The 17,165-nt window shown below is 50.6% G+C and overlaps 2 protein-coding genes across 4 annotated transcripts in view; one reads left to right on the forward strand and one right to left on the reverse strand.

Annotated features, from left to right (window-relative positions):
* The window catches only part of Chaf1a (chromatin assembly factor 1, subunit A (p150)), a 27,611-nt gene extending 22,018 nt beyond the window's left edge, over positions 1 to 5,593 (forward strand). The window contains exons 9-14 of the mRNA NM_013733.3: positions 118 to 286; positions 378 to 458; positions 895 to 987; positions 1,568 to 1,823; positions 2,541 to 2,992; positions 4,974 to 5,593. Of these exons, the coding sequence (NP_038761.1) occupies positions 118 to 286; positions 378 to 458; positions 895 to 987; positions 1,568 to 1,823; positions 2,541 to 2,992; positions 4,974 to 5,117 (1,195 nt within the window). The 3' untranslated portion in view covers positions 5,118 to 5,593. The remainder of the gene's footprint in view (positions 1 to 117; positions 287 to 377; positions 459 to 894; positions 988 to 1,567; positions 1,824 to 2,540; positions 2,993 to 4,973) is intronic.
* Positions 4,612 to 16,900, reverse strand: Ubxn6 (UBX domain protein 6). Of its 3 annotated transcripts, NM_024432.3 has the most exons (12): positions 16,520 to 16,900; positions 12,403 to 12,815; positions 10,640 to 10,803; positions 10,287 to 10,351; positions 9,968 to 10,096; positions 8,455 to 8,552; positions 8,219 to 8,294; positions 7,258 to 7,342; positions 6,961 to 7,180; positions 6,751 to 6,881; positions 6,527 to 6,675; positions 5,816 to 6,250 (listed from the first exon to the last, which is right to left on the reverse strand). In NM_024432.3, the coding sequence occupies exons 2-12, from the start codon at positions 12,483 to 12,485 to the stop codon at positions 6,122 to 6,124; spliced, it is 1,329 nt and encodes a 442-aa protein (NP_077752.1). In that variant the 5' UTR covers positions 12,486 to 12,815; positions 16,520 to 16,900; the 3' UTR covers positions 5,816 to 6,121. The 3 variants fall into 3 exon arrangements, with proteins under 3 accessions (NP_001366290.1, NP_077752.1, NP_001366291.1); NM_001379361.1 differs by lacking the exon at positions 16,520 to 16,900 and having other exon boundaries at positions 4,612 to 6,250; positions 12,403 to 12,593; NM_001379362.1 differs by lacking the exons at positions 12,403 to 12,815; positions 16,520 to 16,900 and adding an exon at positions 11,991 to 12,133.
* Between the last annotated feature and the right edge of the window lie 265 nt (positions 16,901 to 17,165).

The following is a 17,165-nucleotide window of genomic DNA, read 5'->3' on the forward strand; positions in this document are numbered from 1 at the left end:
GGACACACCTTCTGCACCCTGGGTGCAACAGGAAGAACAGTCCTGAGCGGTTCCTCAACAGGCAGGTCACAGGGCAGCCAGCCCTGAGTACAGAATTAAGCACAGTCTTATTATCAGGGATGTGGTCATTGTGGAGAGCAGCAAGGTGGACGGTGTGTCTGAAAGGAAGAAGTTTGGCCGCATGAAGCTTCTGCAGTTCTCAGAGAACCACCGGCCAGCATACTGGGGGACGTGGAACAAGAAGACAGCCATCATCCGCCCCCGGAACCCCTGGGCCCAGGACAAAGTAAACAAACCATGGGATTGGGGTTCCTCATGGGGGTGGGCTGCTCTGTGCTATGTTCCACCATGATGCTCATGCCTTGTTCTTTCTTCAGGACCTTCTTGACTATGAGGTAGACAGTGACGATGAGTGGGAAGAGGAGGAACCTGGGGAGTCTTTGTCCCACAGTGAGGGGGTAAGTAACTCCAGTGTGGATGAATGGCATCAGCTACACCAACTGCAGGAGGCAGCCATTGTACAGTTGGCTTATGTGGGGTGCGCCTTTTGATCTGCTTGGTCTGGGCCTACTTAGCTTAGTGTTTGCCACCCCAGCTCCACCAAGCACATGGATAGACTGGAGCCACACTGAGTCCTACCAGTCCCTTCTGCCTACATGTGTTGTTTCTGCCTGGTTCCCCAGCTCACTGTGACTTAATGTGGTCCTGTTGACACCAATGTAGATGTGTCCAGATGTGCTAGGGAACATCCAGAGCCAGTGTTGGCACTAGGCAGGCTCTGTAAGCCCCTCAGTGCCATGCATGGATATATGTGTTTATATGAGAGGCCAGACTGGCCTTCAGCTCTGACATCTGTATTCTGTGTGCATGGGACCTCTTTTCTTTCTCTTTAAGGATGAGGATGACGATGTGGGGGAAGATGAGGATGAGGACGATGGCTTCTTTGTGCCCCATGGGTACTTATCTGAAGATGAAGGCGTGACTGAGGTGAGGGCTCCTGCCTGAGCTGGTTATAGGCTGTTGAAGTGATCAGCTGCTTTGGCTTAGGCTCTGGGTGAGCAGGGCTGGGCTTTCTCTACTGCAGAGTGATTGACATGCAGCCTGGCTTGTAGATTTCACCTAGAGTTCTAACAAACCCCCAAAGAAAGCATGGGCTGCCCCACAGTTCCAGAAGGTCCTGTGGAGAGCTTAGGTCCCAAGCTCCTGGTTACAGGTGTAGGGAGCCTGAACAGGATGGCTGAGGTCAAACTGGCTGTGCTTTCTCACCTCTTTCTGGCCATGTTGTCACTGGGCAGCTCAGGCCCTACTGGAAGCTACATTGAGCAGGGTGTTTCTGGGGTTGGGGATTTGGTCACCTGTTAACCAGGTCATAGAAGCTGTGAGGCTGGACAGGCAAAACTGCTGAAATATCCTGACTCATATGGTTCAGGATGTAAACTAACTTTAGAGTTGTCTTTCGCTGTCGCATCCTCCTATGCTCTGGGGCTGGCTCTCCGGAGCTCAGCACCAGTGCTGCGGTGCCAGGGAAAATGGGCATTAAACAAGGGTCTGCTCCATATCCTGCCAGGAGTGTGCAGACCCTGAGAACCACAAAGTACACCAGAAGCTGAAGGCCAAGGAGTGGGATGAGCTCCTAGCCAAGGGCAAGCGCTTTCGTGTGCTGCAGCCTGTGCACGTGGGATGTGTATGGGCATCAGAGGCAGCCAACTGCACGAGTTCCGACTTGAAGCTGCTGCAGCAGTTCACTGCATGCCTGCTGGATGTGGCATCCCCTGATGAGCCAGAACCCGGGGCCTCCAGGAGGGAAAAGAGGGACCAGCATAGTAAGTAGGGTGCGGGAATATCCAGGAACAGCCCCCATCAGGGTGTCCTCAGTGAGGTCACAAGTCTGCAGAGCCTATGTGTGCAAATTCGTCTACTGATAACTTATCTGCATGTACAACTGACAGGGCCTTTTGCTCATCTGTGTAGCAGCTTGTCCTTTTAATTTTGGGTGCTGGGTACAAACCTGAGATGTGCAAGAACCTGCCAAGTGCTTACCACTGAGCTACACCCAGTCTTGCTACACTATCCTTGCCTTTTTTGTTTTTTGTTTTGTTTTGTTTTTGAGTCAGTGTCTTATATTGTGACTCAGGACAGGTCTTGAGGTTGCCAGATGGCTCGCAGTGTTCTTGAACTCATGGTGATTCCCTTGCTTCCAATTACTGAGAATGTGAATAGCAGGTGTGAGCCCCGAGGCCTGGCTCCCTTAGAGATTTTAGTAGCACCCACAGCAAAATGCTGAGTCAGTTTTGAGACCTGGACCAGAGTGCAATGCCATTCCCTCTGTCCTAAACCTAGGGACATTGGTGGCTCAGAGCAGTGCCTGCTCAGACCACATGGCATTGCTCAGGGCCACTGGGAAGTAGACATGTGGCTTAGCCAGTCTTAACCCTGTGCTGAGTAGCTTTCTTTGAAGTGTACCTTGCCAACCCTCCTTGCCAAGAGTGAGGATGGATGGGACCCTCTCATGGCTTCATCTAGCCCATCTCGTCCCACAGTCCTGGCCCAGTTGCTTCCGCTGCTACATGGCAATGTGAATGGGAGCAAGGTGATCATCCATGAATTCCAGGAGCAATGCCGCAGGGGCCTGCTGACCCTTCCAAGTCCCACCCCACACCTGCAGATGCCCAACTTGGAGGATGCTGTTGCTGTGCCATCCAAGGCCAGGCTGAAGCGCCTTATCTCTGAGAACTCTGCCTATGAGAAGCGGCCCAACTTCCGTATGTGCTGGTATGTGCACCCAGAGGTGCTCAAGAGCTTTGGCCAGGAGTGCCTGCCAGTGCCCTGCCAGTGGACCTACATCACCACCATGCCCTCAGCACCCAGGGAAGACAGTGGCAGTGCTTCTACTGAGGGGCCTGGCCAGAGCACACCTATGCTACTCAAGCGGAAGCCAGCGGCCACCATGTGCATCACGCAGTTTATGAAGAAGCGGCGCTATGATGGACAGGTGAGCTGCAGAGGGCGTGAGCTTTTGCTCACCCCTGCCTACAGCAGGATGTGTACTTGCTCAGTTTATGCCAGGTCAGGACAGCTTTATGGCATTGATTTCCTCCAACTTTGACATGGGTTTCTGGTGTGTGACTTGGATTGCCAGGCTTGGGCAGCAGTCACCTTTACCCATCGGGCTACAGCACTGAACAGATAGATGTATCTGCATGCATAGCTTCCTCCACAGGCCAGTTGACACAGTTCTTAGTAACCTAGCTATTGTGACTACCATCATGGTCAACTGGAGTTTCTTACCTCCCCAAGAACCTATGCCCTACATGTTCTCCCATGCCAGCAGCCATGAATCAATCCATGGGTCCTATAACAACCCCTCAGCCTCCTTGCTCCACAGCTCCTTCCTAACTCTTTTTTTTTTTTTTTTTTTAAGATTTATTTACTTATTATACGTAAGTACACTGTAGCTGTCTTCAGACATACCAGAAGAGGGCGCCAGATCTCGTTACGGATGGTTGTGAGCCACCATGTGGTTGCTGGGATTTGAACTCATGACCTTTGGAAGAGCAGTCGGGTGCTCTTACCCACTGAGCCATCTCACCCCTTCCTAACTCGAGTGGCACTTTGTGTACTGGGTTGCATTGGCACAAGTTTATGACACAACATCAGAGCCCTGTGCAACCCTGCCTACTGAGGCAGTGTCAGCATGTATTTTTTCCAGTGAGATGTCTTCTGTTACTGGAAGCCCCACTTGCTCCTGTGTGCCAGTGTCTCTGGTCTTCTGCAATTTAGGCTGGTTTAGGACACTGGCTCCAAGTGGTGCTGGCTACCACTGTAGACTTGGTATCCATACCCTTTGGAGAGGGCCAGCTGTAGTCTTGAGCATACTAGATTCATTTAGAGCACAGAGTAGTTTAACCTATAGTTGGAAGTTGTGATCACCCCAGACTATGTACTGTGCAAGCTTTTGAGCCTTGGATTTCCTTATTTTAAGGATTTATCATGTTTTTATAGGTGTGTATCCATGTATGGATGTGTGTGCATGTGCACAACTGAGTCTATCAAAGGGCATCAGATCCTCTGCAGCTGGAGTAAAAAGCAGTTGTGTGCTGCTTTGTGGGTGCTGGGAACCAATTCAGGTCCTCTCTTTGAACAGCCAAGGTTCTTAACCACTAAGCAGCAGCCCAGGCTGGCCTCAACTCTTGCCTCAGCTTCCTGTGCAAGAGGCATTTATAACAGCTACTTTCCCCAGTCAGACTGCCAGGCTATTTCCTCATCATGTGGTGTCACCCTGGCTTTATCTGTCTCCTCCCCAGAAGCCCATGAACTAGCCAGGAATTCTAGCAGCAGTCCCAGTTTCAGGAGCTGCTAAGACTTAGCCATCAAAAGAAACACCAAATCTTTTTTGGGGGTGGGGGGGAAGGGGGCACTGGAGAGATGGCTCAGTGGTTGAGAGCACTGACTGCTCTTCCAGAGGCCCTGAGTTCAATTCCCAGCAACCACATGGTGGCTCACAGCCATCTGTAATGAGATCTGATGCACTCTTCTGATGTGTCTGAAGACAGCTAAAGTATACTCATATGAATAACATATATAAGTCTTAAAAAAAGAAAGAGCCGGGTGTGGTGGCACACACCTTTAATCCCAGCACTTGGGAGGCAGAGGCAGGCAGACTTCTGAGTTCCAGGACAGCCAGGACTATGCCAGAGAAACCCTGTCTTGAAAAAATAAACAAACAAAAAAAGAAAGACAGACCAAGAAAGTGCATGTTCAGTTGGTTATCTGAATCTAAAGTCCAGAAGCCATTCAGGTTGCTGTGGGGTACTGCCGCTGGCAATTTTGAGATTGGAACATAGCTCATCTTAGCACTGGGTTTGCAGCAATAGGTCCCAGTGTAGACAGTTTCACCAGGAATTACTGTCCAGTACAGTATGTTGGGGGTGGTGGTACATGGTCAACATGCTGACAGGCTGTATTTTGCACAGGTTGGGTCTGGGGACATGGATGGCTTCCAGGCAGACACAGAAGAGGATGAAGAGGATGACACAGACTGTATGATCATAGATGTGCCAGATGTTGGGAGTGACGTGTCAGAAGCTCCCATACCTGCTCCCACACTTTGCAAGTGACAGGTGTCAAGTTGAAAGACCTGGGGGAAATTGACCTAGGTGACAGGGAGTAGTGGAGTGTAGGCACCTGAAGTGCAAGGTTGGTAGTAGGCATGTTCTGGGCAGTGGAGGCTGTGCTTCCCCTCAGCCTTGTAGAGCTGCTGAGGGAGATGGGAATGGAGACCAGCAACAGCCTGCTCCCTGCAGCATCTGACTAGCAACCACCAGAGTGAGCCTCCTGCTGACTCTCATGATAAAGAGCACTTTGTCCTACATTCCTAGGTCTGGAGTCTGGGGGAGGCCTGGACAGCTACTTCCAAATTGTAAAGACTCTGGGTCCGTGTGCTAATCTGCCCTTCTTAATTGACAGATGCCTGCTTGGGCCTTAATCACAGCACTTGCTGTGGGCAAACATCTGCTATGAATTGTGCTAGGGATGATGTGGCTGCTGTGCAGGCCCTGGGCAAATGTGGACATGTATAAACATACTCTACTTGAGCCCTCTGTCTTCTGTCTCAACTATCATATTACACTGGTGCATGTCCTTCCACTTGTCCTGGGCACAGTCCAAGCCTGCTAGGGTGCTGGTAGAAAAGAAACACCCAGGGACCTCAGAATGATACTAAAGCTACAGTTGGTTGGTTGACTTATAGGACAGATTCATACTGCCAGCCCTTCAACGGCCATGGTGCTATGGCTCTGATGAAACACTGGGAGGCTGAGTTTAAATAGCCTGTTTATTTGGGGTTTATAACTTAGGAATTACAGCTCCATGCTGCCAGCTGTCTCCATCCACAGCCTGTGTGCATTCCACCTGTGCTGCACTCCAAGATGGCACCAGAGGGCTAAGGCTCCACACACCGCAAGCCAGGACAAGCCTGTCCCTTGCAGCCCACAGAGGAGGTAGGACCTTGTCTCCAACTCTACTGCTACTACTGTCCTTCCTATTGCTGGGGACTCAGGGAAAGGAATGGGTTTGGGAACAGCATGAGACTGGAGCCACAGTGGGCCAAGCCTGCATTTATTCAGGAGAGTTGCTCGATGGCTGCAAGCAGCTCAGGCCTCAAGACAGATTTTGCTGGCTCAGCTCCTGCTGCCCTTATATCTTCCAACACTGAAGCATCCCAGGAGAAGGTCAACAGGGCAGAGGGTACCTGCAAGGCAGATAGAATGTCACCTAGGATGCAATACCCCTATGATGACCCTGTCTCCATGCCACCTTCACCACCATACAGATCCCTTCAGTTGGCTTTTTAAAGGTACCTTCCCCATCTAACAGAATGAAAACAAAGGCACTAAGACAATGTAATAAACCCACCAAAGGTGACAGCACCTCCACACACACCCTGGCAGTGGGAATTTGGTCCAAAATGCTGGACCCTCCCATTCAGTGCCAAGGGCATGATCTCATGAGCACAGCCCCAGCTCACCAGCCCACACTCATTCAAGGCCAGGGCCTCGTTCTCCTCCAGCTTCTGTCCACCGGAGGCCCTCAGCTCAAAGGGCAGCCAGTCGTTCTGTAGCGCCTCGCGCACAAATCGGAAGAGCGCGGATAGCTTCTCCCGGGCATAGAAGGTCCCTGCAGGGTACAGAGCATGAGCTAGAGGTGGTGCAGTATGATTACCACCCACCCTGGGCTGGGGTGGTCACACACCTTGCAGTAGACAGCCATCTGGCAGGCGCACGCGCACAAGGGCATAGGTATACTTGCGAAGCTCCCGCTGCTCCTCTTTCTCCCGCATGGCTTTGGTCCTGAGTGAGCTCAGTCGCTCCACCGCCTCTGTCCTGTGTGGCAAAGAGTATTTATTGGTCAGGCCTCCCAAGCTAATGCCCCATGAACTGCCCTCTCCTCATAAGGGCGTACCTGAGCCTTTGCTCCCGCTTCACCTCCTCAGCTGTAAGGCTGAAGAAATCTGAGGGGAGTTCAAAATGTGAGGCCAGAGCCGAGGGGCGGAAGACTCGGAGCTGCCGATCCAGAGTGGCCCGCACAGGCTCGGCATCCAACAGCTGCTGCTTGTGCCGCGCCAGGTTCTGCGGCTGCGCCCGTGCATCCTCACCCAGAACGTAGAACTCCTCCTGGCCCTCTGTAGAGGCATCACAGCTGTCTTCGTGTCCCATGTGCCACCGCTGCCCCCTCCCACCTGCCTGGCCGCCCTCTCACCCTGATCCGGCACAGGTAGGGTGACCTTCTTGAAGCCAATGGCTTCAAAGAACTCGTGGCTTCCCTCGAGACAGTTGATGCGCTCCTGAGGATGAGGCACACACAGGTCACCCAGGTTGCAGGGCCAGGACCCAGCACTGCTGAGATTGAAGCCAAGCAGCTCCCACTGGCCCAACAGCTGATGAGTGGTTCTTGGAATGACGTCCCCCATAATGGCTTTGTGGTTAGAGAGGCTACACCAAGCAAGCCTCATGTCTGCATTTGTAGGATAAATTTGGAGGGTGTCTTCCCAAAAGTATTCAAATTAAAGAGAGGCCTCTCGAGGGAGCCAGGTCTCCAACCCTGAGTTTCAGTCGTAGACCCAACATTACTGCGATCTTGAAAGTCAAGACCCTATACTCAAAAAATCCAAAGAACAGAGCTGGTGAAATGGCTAGGTAAGTTTAGGTGTGACACCAAGGACACCAAGTGTGACGGCTGTGTTCCCGGACCCATGTGGTGGAAGGAGAACTACTACTCCACAGGTTTCCTTTCCTCCACACATGAAGCGGCTCATGCACCTACCTGTAAATTAAATGCATGAACGAAAAGAAAGATGAGTGAGGAGCTCCATGCCTGTATCCTAGCACTTTGGAAGCTGGTCAGTACTCAGCTGACCCCCCAGTACTGGGTCAGATTGGACTATACAGTGAGACCTGGTCTCAACAACAACGAAAGTAAGACAGACAAAAATCCAGGCAAGCCGGGCGTGGTGGCTCACGCCTTTAATCCCAGCACTCAGGAGGCAGAGGCAGGCGGATTTCCGAGATCCGAGACCAGCCTGGTCTACAGAGTTCCAGGACAGCCAGAGCTACACAGAGAAACCCTGTCTTGAAAAAACAAAACAAACAAAAAAATCCAGGCAACACAGCATGACACCCACCCCCATGCCCAGTGACCCAAGGACAGCCATAGCAGCTACCTGGAACACCTTGTTCTGCAGTTTGATTTTCTGGTATTTTTCTTCCTCTGGGTGTAAATGGATGTTGTCCAGGTATCTGGGGAGGGGGGAAAAGGGAGAGCCACCCAGGGGACTATCTGACTTCACTGTTCTTACACTCAGGTCCTCACACAGCCAGGGTGAGCCTGGTGCCCAAAGCACAGGGTGTCTATAACAGCCCCAGATGCTCAGATCCCTTGGGTAAACAGCTCACTCACTTGGCGATAGTATCCACACCCAGCTTCACTCGGTCCCGGTCTCTATTGAATGTATGTATCTTCATGATGGAGGCAGCCACGGGGTCTGTGGAAAAGTGCTGGGGGAGAGGAGGGCATGCTGAGGACCCTAGAAGACTGCTGGGGAATGGGAAGAGGGACTGCAACTGCAGCCATCAGCTCTCAGGCCAAGCCAGCCATAAATGTTTGATAGAGGACAAAGCATGCACGTCTTCAGTAGAGGCCACTCCTGCCTCTTCCAGGATGAGGTAAAGGCCAAACAAGAAGAGGAGACAAGCACATCTCTTTGGGATTTCCAGGGCCCTTGTGGCCCTATAGCTGTGCCTTATGTGCTAGCTTTAAAACCACAGCACCTGGGCTGAGGTCCCTATGGCCATCAGTCATACAACTCCCATGGTAACCACAGTGGGTGTCAGGTAGCACAAAAGGACACAAGCCTAGCATCAACAAATCAGAATGGCTGGTATGATGCTGGAACCCAGGAAGATGTCATGGTGGGTCTGGGATAAGGCAGCATTGGGGCTGCTAGTCATAGGCTATTGTCAGAAGATCCACAATTGGGGAAAGCCAGACAGTTCCCAAGAGGATGAAACCACAAGCCAAAGGATGTGAGGCCTCTAGCAGCTGAGGAAGACAAATCTGGAGGCTCCATTAGGGACTACCCTTCTAACCTGAATTTAGATCAGCAAGTCTCGTGTTGAACTCCTTACATCAGAGCTCAAGATAGGAACGTGCACACCTGAAGCCACCAAGCACTGTCGAAGCTGGGCACAGGTGTGTACATGTCCTCATACTCCCAGTTTTTCTTTTGTGTAGCAATACGCTTGCCCAAGGTTCATAATCCTCCTGCCTCAGCAGGAAAACAGGAATGTACCAATATGACTCATTTTCTGAGTCTCCTATACCCTATGCCTCGTGAGGATGGGGTAGAAACCTTGCTAGGTATCGTGATCTGAATAAGATGGCTCTGACAGGCTCATCTACTGGGATATTTAGTCATTGAAGAGTGGCACTATTTAAAAGAATTAGAAGTCCGGGCGGTGGTGGCGCACGCCTTTAATCCCAGCACTTGGGAGGCAGAGGCAGGCAGATTTCTGAGTTTGAGGCCAGCCTGGTCTACAGAGTGAGTTCCAGGACGGCCAGGACTACACAGAGAAACCCTGTCTCGAAAAACCAAAGGAGGAAAAAAAAAATAGAATTAGAAGGATTAGGTGTGGCTTTGCTGGAAGTTTGTCACTGGGGGGTGGGTGTCTGTCACATCAGGATATGTGGCATTTAGCTACTCCAGTTGAGCACCATACCTGCCTGCCTGCTGCCAAGCTCTCTGCCATAACAAACTAAACCTCTGAAACTAAGCTATCCCCAATTAAATACTTTCTTTTGTAAGAACTGCCTTGACCATGGTGTCTCTTCACTGTAATAGAATAGTAGAATAGTGACTAAGACACTAGGGTTGATGGGCATGTGTCCAGTAGCTGGAACACGGGTCACTCACCGACAGGATGGCCTGCTTGATGTGGGCATCCCGCTGGTCCCTCCTCAGGGTGACACCTGTGAGCGGACAGATGAAGAACACACCAGGCACTGCCAAATGGGGAGAGATTTCCTCCTTGGGCTCAGGTACCTGAAGACAGAAGACAGGAGGCTCTTATAGCTGGACATATAGGCCCACGCTGTCACTCCTCCTTTCCAAGGGTCTGTCTCCTCCCCACTGCCACAGGTACTGCTCATATGCATGAAGCTCTCCCTCCCCAGGCTTCAGCTGCCTCCATACTGCCCGAGAACACTGGGCAGTCCCCAGCAGATAACCTTACCGAGTTGGTCCCAGGAGCTCCTGGATTGTTGCTGGAGGTGGCTTCGGCCTGAAGTTCCTTCCTCACTGAGAGTAGGAAGGGGTGATATGGACAGAGTAAGGACCCATCCTGAACCCAGAGGCTGAGCCTCTGGGTGCAAAGGTGGGAGTTGGGGGGTGGGGAGGGGGCTGGTCTGAGAGCTAGCAACTCTCCCTCCCAATGTCCAGGAGGTAGAATCTAGTCCCTGCTTCTCCAAGTCTCCATCCAAGCAAGAACTAATGGTGTCTCTGCCACATGGGACTCAGAGCTACCCTCTGGGGACCCTTTCCCATTGGATTCAGTCTGCCCCAGATGCCACCTAGAGCAGAACTCACCCTGGTTCCGGATGGAGTCCTGAGATGTAGGGCCCCGGGCTCGGGGCTGTTTCTGTTCCAGCCGGGCCAGGGCAGCAGCGGCAGCCATCTGTGCCTCATCAGTGGGGCCCTGACGGGGCTGCCGGAGGGCCAGCTGTGGTGACTTTCCTTTGGTGGTCTTCTCCCTGAACAGACATAGGGACCCAATTTTGCAAAACGGTGTATAGAGGAATTTTAATCAAGCAACATGTGGGAGGAATGCAGACATGCAACAAATCTTTAATCTCTCTTGCTGGAATGCAGACAGGTCCATAGTATGTATCTTTAATCCCTAACAATGTAGGTAAGGTTAGTTTGTAGAAGGAAGAAGTCATGTTTGAAAGTGGCATCTAATTGAGTGGCAGACAGTGACGAATCAGAAAAATTTGACAGAATGAGTCAGGGATAGATTACACCCAACTCTGAGAACAGTCAGGAAAGAGAGGACTCAAAAGGCAGCACAGAGAGAGAGAGTTGAAAGCAGTTCAGCCTGCCAGTGCAGTTCAGAGGCAGGTTGCAGCGAGAGAATGAGAAGGAACCAGAAGATTAGAAGAGACTGCCAGACTTAGTTTGAGTCCAAGCAGAGCACTTCAGTGAGAAATTGAGAGAAGCCAAATTGAATTAGTCAGCTTGGTTAATTAGATTGTACAGATGCTAGAAGCTTCCTGGGATAGTTGTTAGAACATGGATAATGCTCTGAGCTCAGCCCAAGCAGTGTGTTGTGTTCACAGAGCATGGTTGCAGCTCTCATCACTTCATCTGAGGAAATAAAAGTGACATTTACTTTTATAGATCACACACAGATCACGGACACTGGACCATCCCCTCCAACTTCTGGCCTGAGGATCCTTTGAACCTCCATGTTCCTCTCATCATTGAAACTGCCCCACTATTTGTAGCTGTACCCTGGTGTGTTTACCTCCCTTCTAGCCCTGGCTTGCAGGCCCCTCCTTCTCCTCACATTCAGCCCCAGTCGCTGGTTGTCATTTTCCTCCACATATACTTCCTGCAGACTACTCCCTGGTAGCCTGTAGCTGTCTCCAATCTCTACTTCACCCCTTCTGAGCAGCTCCAACATGCCTTACCTCCCTCTCCAGAACACAAAGTTCTCCGGAAAGAACTCCAGGAAAGTACTCCTGGAAGACCCGGAGTTGCCAAGGCCCCCACAGAGATCCCATCTTCACCTGTCACCCCAACCACTCAACAACATTCTGGGTCTGGGCCTCTCTGGTTTCCACACTCCTCCAAGATCCTTCTATAATCCTCTCTCACTCCCCAACCCCTCCCAGATTACCACACAACCTACAAAGAAGTCTTAACATCTCTCACAGACCTTCTTCCCACACCTTCTCTTAGGTCCTTCCTACCCACATTTCGCCAAGGCCACACCTTTAGGCGGCTCTTCTCTTAGCTAAATTCTGGGCATTGCCCCGTCCCTTCTCACCACCCAGAACCAAGAGTCTCTAAGCAGTGACCAACGCGCCCTGGCCACGACCGCCCACGCCTACCCTTAGCGCCCCGCCCACCCGTGCTACACCACACAACTGCCCTCCCTTCTGCCCCGCCCACCACTGCTACAACGCCCCGCCCTCATTGTAGGCTCCGCCCCTGCCTTACAATCTTCCACACCCCACCCACCAATCTACTCCTGCTAAGCATAGCCTAGAAAGACCCTGACACCCAACCGCCGGCCCTTTTTGCCCCCTGGCCCTCGCCCTCTCCGTCGCCCAACCAGCGTCACATACCCTGCGGAATCCGTAAGCTTCTGGCCGGGCCCCGCGCTCTTGAACTTGATGTCAGCCTTGATTTCCTGGAAGAACTTCTTCATGGCGGCAGCGGCCCGGCGGCTTGGGCCGCAGGGCGGAGGGCGCAGGGCCCGGGTGGATGAGGAGCAGGCGGCCAACCACCGGAAAGAAAATATCGCGGCGACGGAAGTCCCGCCTGGTTCACGTGACAATCGCCTTGCAGCACCTCGCGCGGGCGGGGCGCCATCTTCCTGTCTGCGGACGCCGTTGCCGGGGCGACAGGCTCGCCTCCCTTAAGACCGCAGCAGCCACCAGGGGAGCTTAAAGAGAGCATCCAAACAGCGAGCAGCCTAGAAGAGTACCCAGAGCTACTGGAACCAGGGTGGATGTCAGGAGTTCAAGGCCAGTCCATACTACAGAGAAAATGAGTATGAATGTACTGTGCATGAGCCTGAAATCTGCTCTGGGAGAGACAAGCTAGAAGGAGCCGACAGAGAGATTGGTACAGGCAAGGTCAAAGCAGAGACCGCAGTTGGTACAGGGCTTGCTCAACATGTGCAAAGCTGAGTTTAATCTCCTCCAACACTTCCATCTCGTGTGGTGTGTACACACAACAAAAAGTTGGATGCTCTGGACTCAGGCTTTTTAGAACACTACTGTTCATGTGAAAAACAGCCATCATCTAGATCAGAATCACTGTGACTGTGCAAGAGACCCCCAAAATCATATACTTCACTGTTAATGGTCACTCATTAGAAAGAAGGGGGGAAGTGGGTCATTGGACACAAACTTGAGATTCCAGGAGCTCTTCTGCACCCCCTGTCTGTGTGCATGTAATTCTACCCTAATGCGCATGGCATTGTGGTCTTTGGATCATGTAACTGAAGTGCCTATGGGCAAGCTTTCGTCTGTGTTGGTGTGAAATTTGTCAGAGATAAAGCAGCTTTGTGGGCTACCCAGGCTGTTAATAATTTTATTAGTTTTGCCAACCATTAGATCCAAAAATGCACAAAGCTGAAGGATGGGACACCCTGGTGATTTCAAGGAAACAAGCCCCATGGCTGGAGGAGAGCAATGGAGGCATTTGATGAGAACTGTGGAAGACAGGTTTCCAAGAGCTACAGTGAAGAGAGGAGTGGAGCACCTTAAAGAAGGCAGCCAGGATGTGGGCTGGAGAGATGGCTCAGCGGATAAGATCTTCTAGAGGTCCTGAGTTCAATTCCCAGCAACCACATGATGACTCCCAATCATCTATAATGGGATGCAGTGCCCTCTTCTGGTTTGTCTGAAGGGAGCAACAGTGTACTCACATACAAATAATTTTTTTTAAGATTTGTTTATTTATTTATTTATTTATTTATTTATTTATTTATTTATTATATGTATGTACACTGTAGCTGTCTTCAGACACTCCAGAAGAGGGCATCAGATTTTTGTTAGGGATGATTGTGAGCCACCATGTGGTTGCTGGGATTTGAACTCAGGACCTTTGGAAGAGCAGTCAGTGCTCTTAACCGTTGAGCCATCTCACCAGCCCCAACAAACCTTTTTGTTGTTGTTGTTGTTGTTTTGAGAGACAGGGTTTCTCTGGATAGCCCTGGCTGTCCTGGAACTCATTTTGTAGACCAGGCTGGCCTCGAACTCAGAAATCCACCTGCCTCTGCCTCCCGAGTGCTGGGATTAAAGGCGTGCGCCACCATGCCCGCCAACAAATAAATCTTAAAAAAAAAAAAAAAGGCAGCCAGGAAATGTTTAATAAATGTTCCAGGGCTGGTGAGATGGCTCAGTGGGTAAAGAGCACTGACTGCTCTTCCAAAGGTCCTGAGTTCAAATCCCCCGGCAACCACATGGTGGCTCACAACCATCCGTAATGAGATCTGATGCCCTCTTTTGGAATGTCTGAAGACAGCTACAGTGTACTTACATATAATAAATAAATCTTTTAAATAAATAAAATGTTCCAAGACATGGTATTTTAGTCCTTTGGCGGGGGGCGGGGGGGAGCCAGTCACTGGTGGCACATTCCTTTAAATCCCAGCACTCAGGAGGCAGAGGCAGGCAGAACCTGGTCTATAGATTGAGTTCCAGTTTCTTGAGAAAGAAAAGACAGAGAGAGAGAGAGAAAGAAAGAAAGAAAGAAAGAAAGAAAGAAAGAAAGAAAGAAAAAGATAGATTGTGGGGTTTTTTGTTTGTTTGTTTTTGTTTGTTTGTTTTTTAATTTGTAGACTTGCGTTTTACTATGGAGACCAAAATGGCCTTGAACTCACAGAGATCTACCTGTCCCTACCTCCTGAGTACTGAGATCATAGGTGTACACCACCAAGTTCCCCACTATATATGTCAGCGGGAAGGCAGCCAGAGAACCAAGAAGGAGCTTTATTCCTTTGAGACAGGGTCTCTCCCTGAACCTAGAGCTAGGCAGGACACAAACCCTAGCCAGCCATCCTTCATCTCTACCTCCCAGAATTCTGGGCAATTCTCATGCTTCCCTCCTGAATACTGGGAGGACAGGCTTAAGTGAGCCAGTTCTCTGTCAATTTTTTAGGTCCTGAGACGTCCCTACAGCCTAGACATGCCACCTTTATTAGTTTTCCTTTGAGATCATACATAGATTAAAAAAAAACCCACAAGAATACAAACAGTTCTTTATGTGTGAGTCCACATAAAGTGGAAGCTCCAGGAACCCCAAGGACCAGACACAGTCCAAGATACGGAAGTCACGTGCTGGTGAGACGGCTCAGTGGGGTAGGAGCACTTGACTGCTCTCCCGAAGGTCCTGAATTCAAATCCCAGCAACCACATGGTGGCTCACAACCACCCGTAATGAGATCTGATGCCCTCTTCTGGCATGTTTGAACACAGCTACAGTGTACTTATGTATAATAATAAATCTTTAAAAAAAAACTTTAAAAAGATAGGGAAGTCACTAACCCTTCCTGGCCCCATTGGACATGGTTCATTATGGACCCTATTTTACAGCTAGGGAAATTGAGACACTTGGTATCCAATGTATTTTTTACTCAGCATGGAATAGTTTGTGACATTAAGTACAGTAGGTAATCAACACTGTCAATAAGAGAAATAAGCATCATGGGAATGGGGCTTAGAGAAAAGCTCATCTTCTCTAGCATGCAAAACACCCAGATTCCATCCCCACCACCACATAAGCCTTTGGGAAATAAAGTCAGGAGATCAAAAGTTCAAATTTAGCCTTGGGTACATAGCTATTCAGAAAGTAGTCTGGGCTAAGACCCAGTCATAAAAATAAACAACTACTAAGATCAGTATACATTTAAGTAAAGTAAATATGGCTAGTGAAATGGCTCATCGAGTGAATTACTTTCCCCGTAAGCCTCAGGTGAAAAAAAAATGAGTGGTGGGCTCCACAAAGCTGTCCTCTGATTTCTACACACGCTGTAGCATGTGCGTGCATGCCCACACATAGCACGCAGATTTGTTTTGTTTTGTTTTGTTTTTGTTTTTCGAGGCAGGGTTTCTCTGTATAGCCTTGGCTGTCCTGGAACTCACTCTGTAGACCGGGCTGGCTTCGAACTCAGAAATCTGCCTGCCTCTGCCTCCCAAGTGCTGGGATTAAAGGCGTGAGCCACCACTGCCCGGCAGCACACAGATTTTTAAGGCAGGGCACGGTGGCACACATGTTTGATCCAGAGCTGGGGAGACAGAGGCAAGAGTACATCTGTGAGTTCGAAGCCAGTCTGGTCTATATAAGGAGTTGTCCCCACCCCCCACTCACCAGTGAGGACAGCAGAGTGAGACCCTGTCTCCAAATAAAATTAAGAATAATTAAAATGGCTGGGCAGTGATGGCGCACGCCTTTAATCCCAGCACTTGGGAGGCAGAGGCAGGCGGATTTCTGAGGTCCAGGCCAGCCTGGTCCACAGAGTGAGTTCCAGGACAGCCAGGGCTACACAGAGAAACCCTGTCTCAAAAAAACAACAACAAAAAGAATAATTAAAATGCAAAATGTCAAAGTATAAAGGTGCTGTAAGTATAAAGTGAAAATATGTAATGTATTATAGACAACAAAAAAAGAAAAAAATTTTAAATAATGAAAGTAAACAAGTGAGCTCTGTCCCGCCCCCTTCTCAGCCCTGACCTTTCTTGATCACCGCCCCTTCCTCTGCCAACTCCTGGCGGGAGTTTGCTGAGTTCTGTGGAACTTGTCTTCATGTCCAGCCATTGGTCGAGCTATAGCCAATGGGCTTCATAGTTGCACTGATGCCCTTTTGGAAGGCTGTCGTTAATCCGTCTTCTACGCTGATTGGTTGTTTATATTTCGTCTGGCCGAGTCCAAAGGCCTGTTCAGTACTGTTATGTATGTTCCGGCCTCGCTAGGCCCCGCCCCATCACTGCTTGTCATTAGTTTCAGTCTTCCTTTCACCCACAGGCCACTGCCTCATGCAGCTCTTAAGCCACGCCCCTGTCAAGCCCCTGTCCGTTTTGCGTCTAATTCGTCTAATGCCCTTCACCCCGCCCCACATCCTGACTGCGAGCCACGCCCCTGAGCGATCCCCAACCTAAGCCCCGCCCATCATTCCTCTCTAGGCTCCACCCAGTAGCCGCTTAAACCTTTCGTCTTTTACCTCCGACACCCTCCGCCCCACCCACTGGCTCCTAGTCCACGCCCTTGGCTTCTGCTCCGTTATCCAATCCCGTTAACTAGCTCTGATCCAACCCCTCCCTTTATTGGCCCGCGCGCGTCTCTGTGGTCATGAGCGACGGCGACGGCGGCCCCTAGCCAA

Source organism: Mus musculus, chromosome 17 (genome assembly GCF_000001635.26).
Source record: "Mus musculus strain C57BL/6J chromosome 17, GRCm38.p6 C57BL/6J".
NCBI lineage: Eukaryota > Metazoa > Chordata > Mammalia > Rodentia > Muridae > Mus > Mus musculus.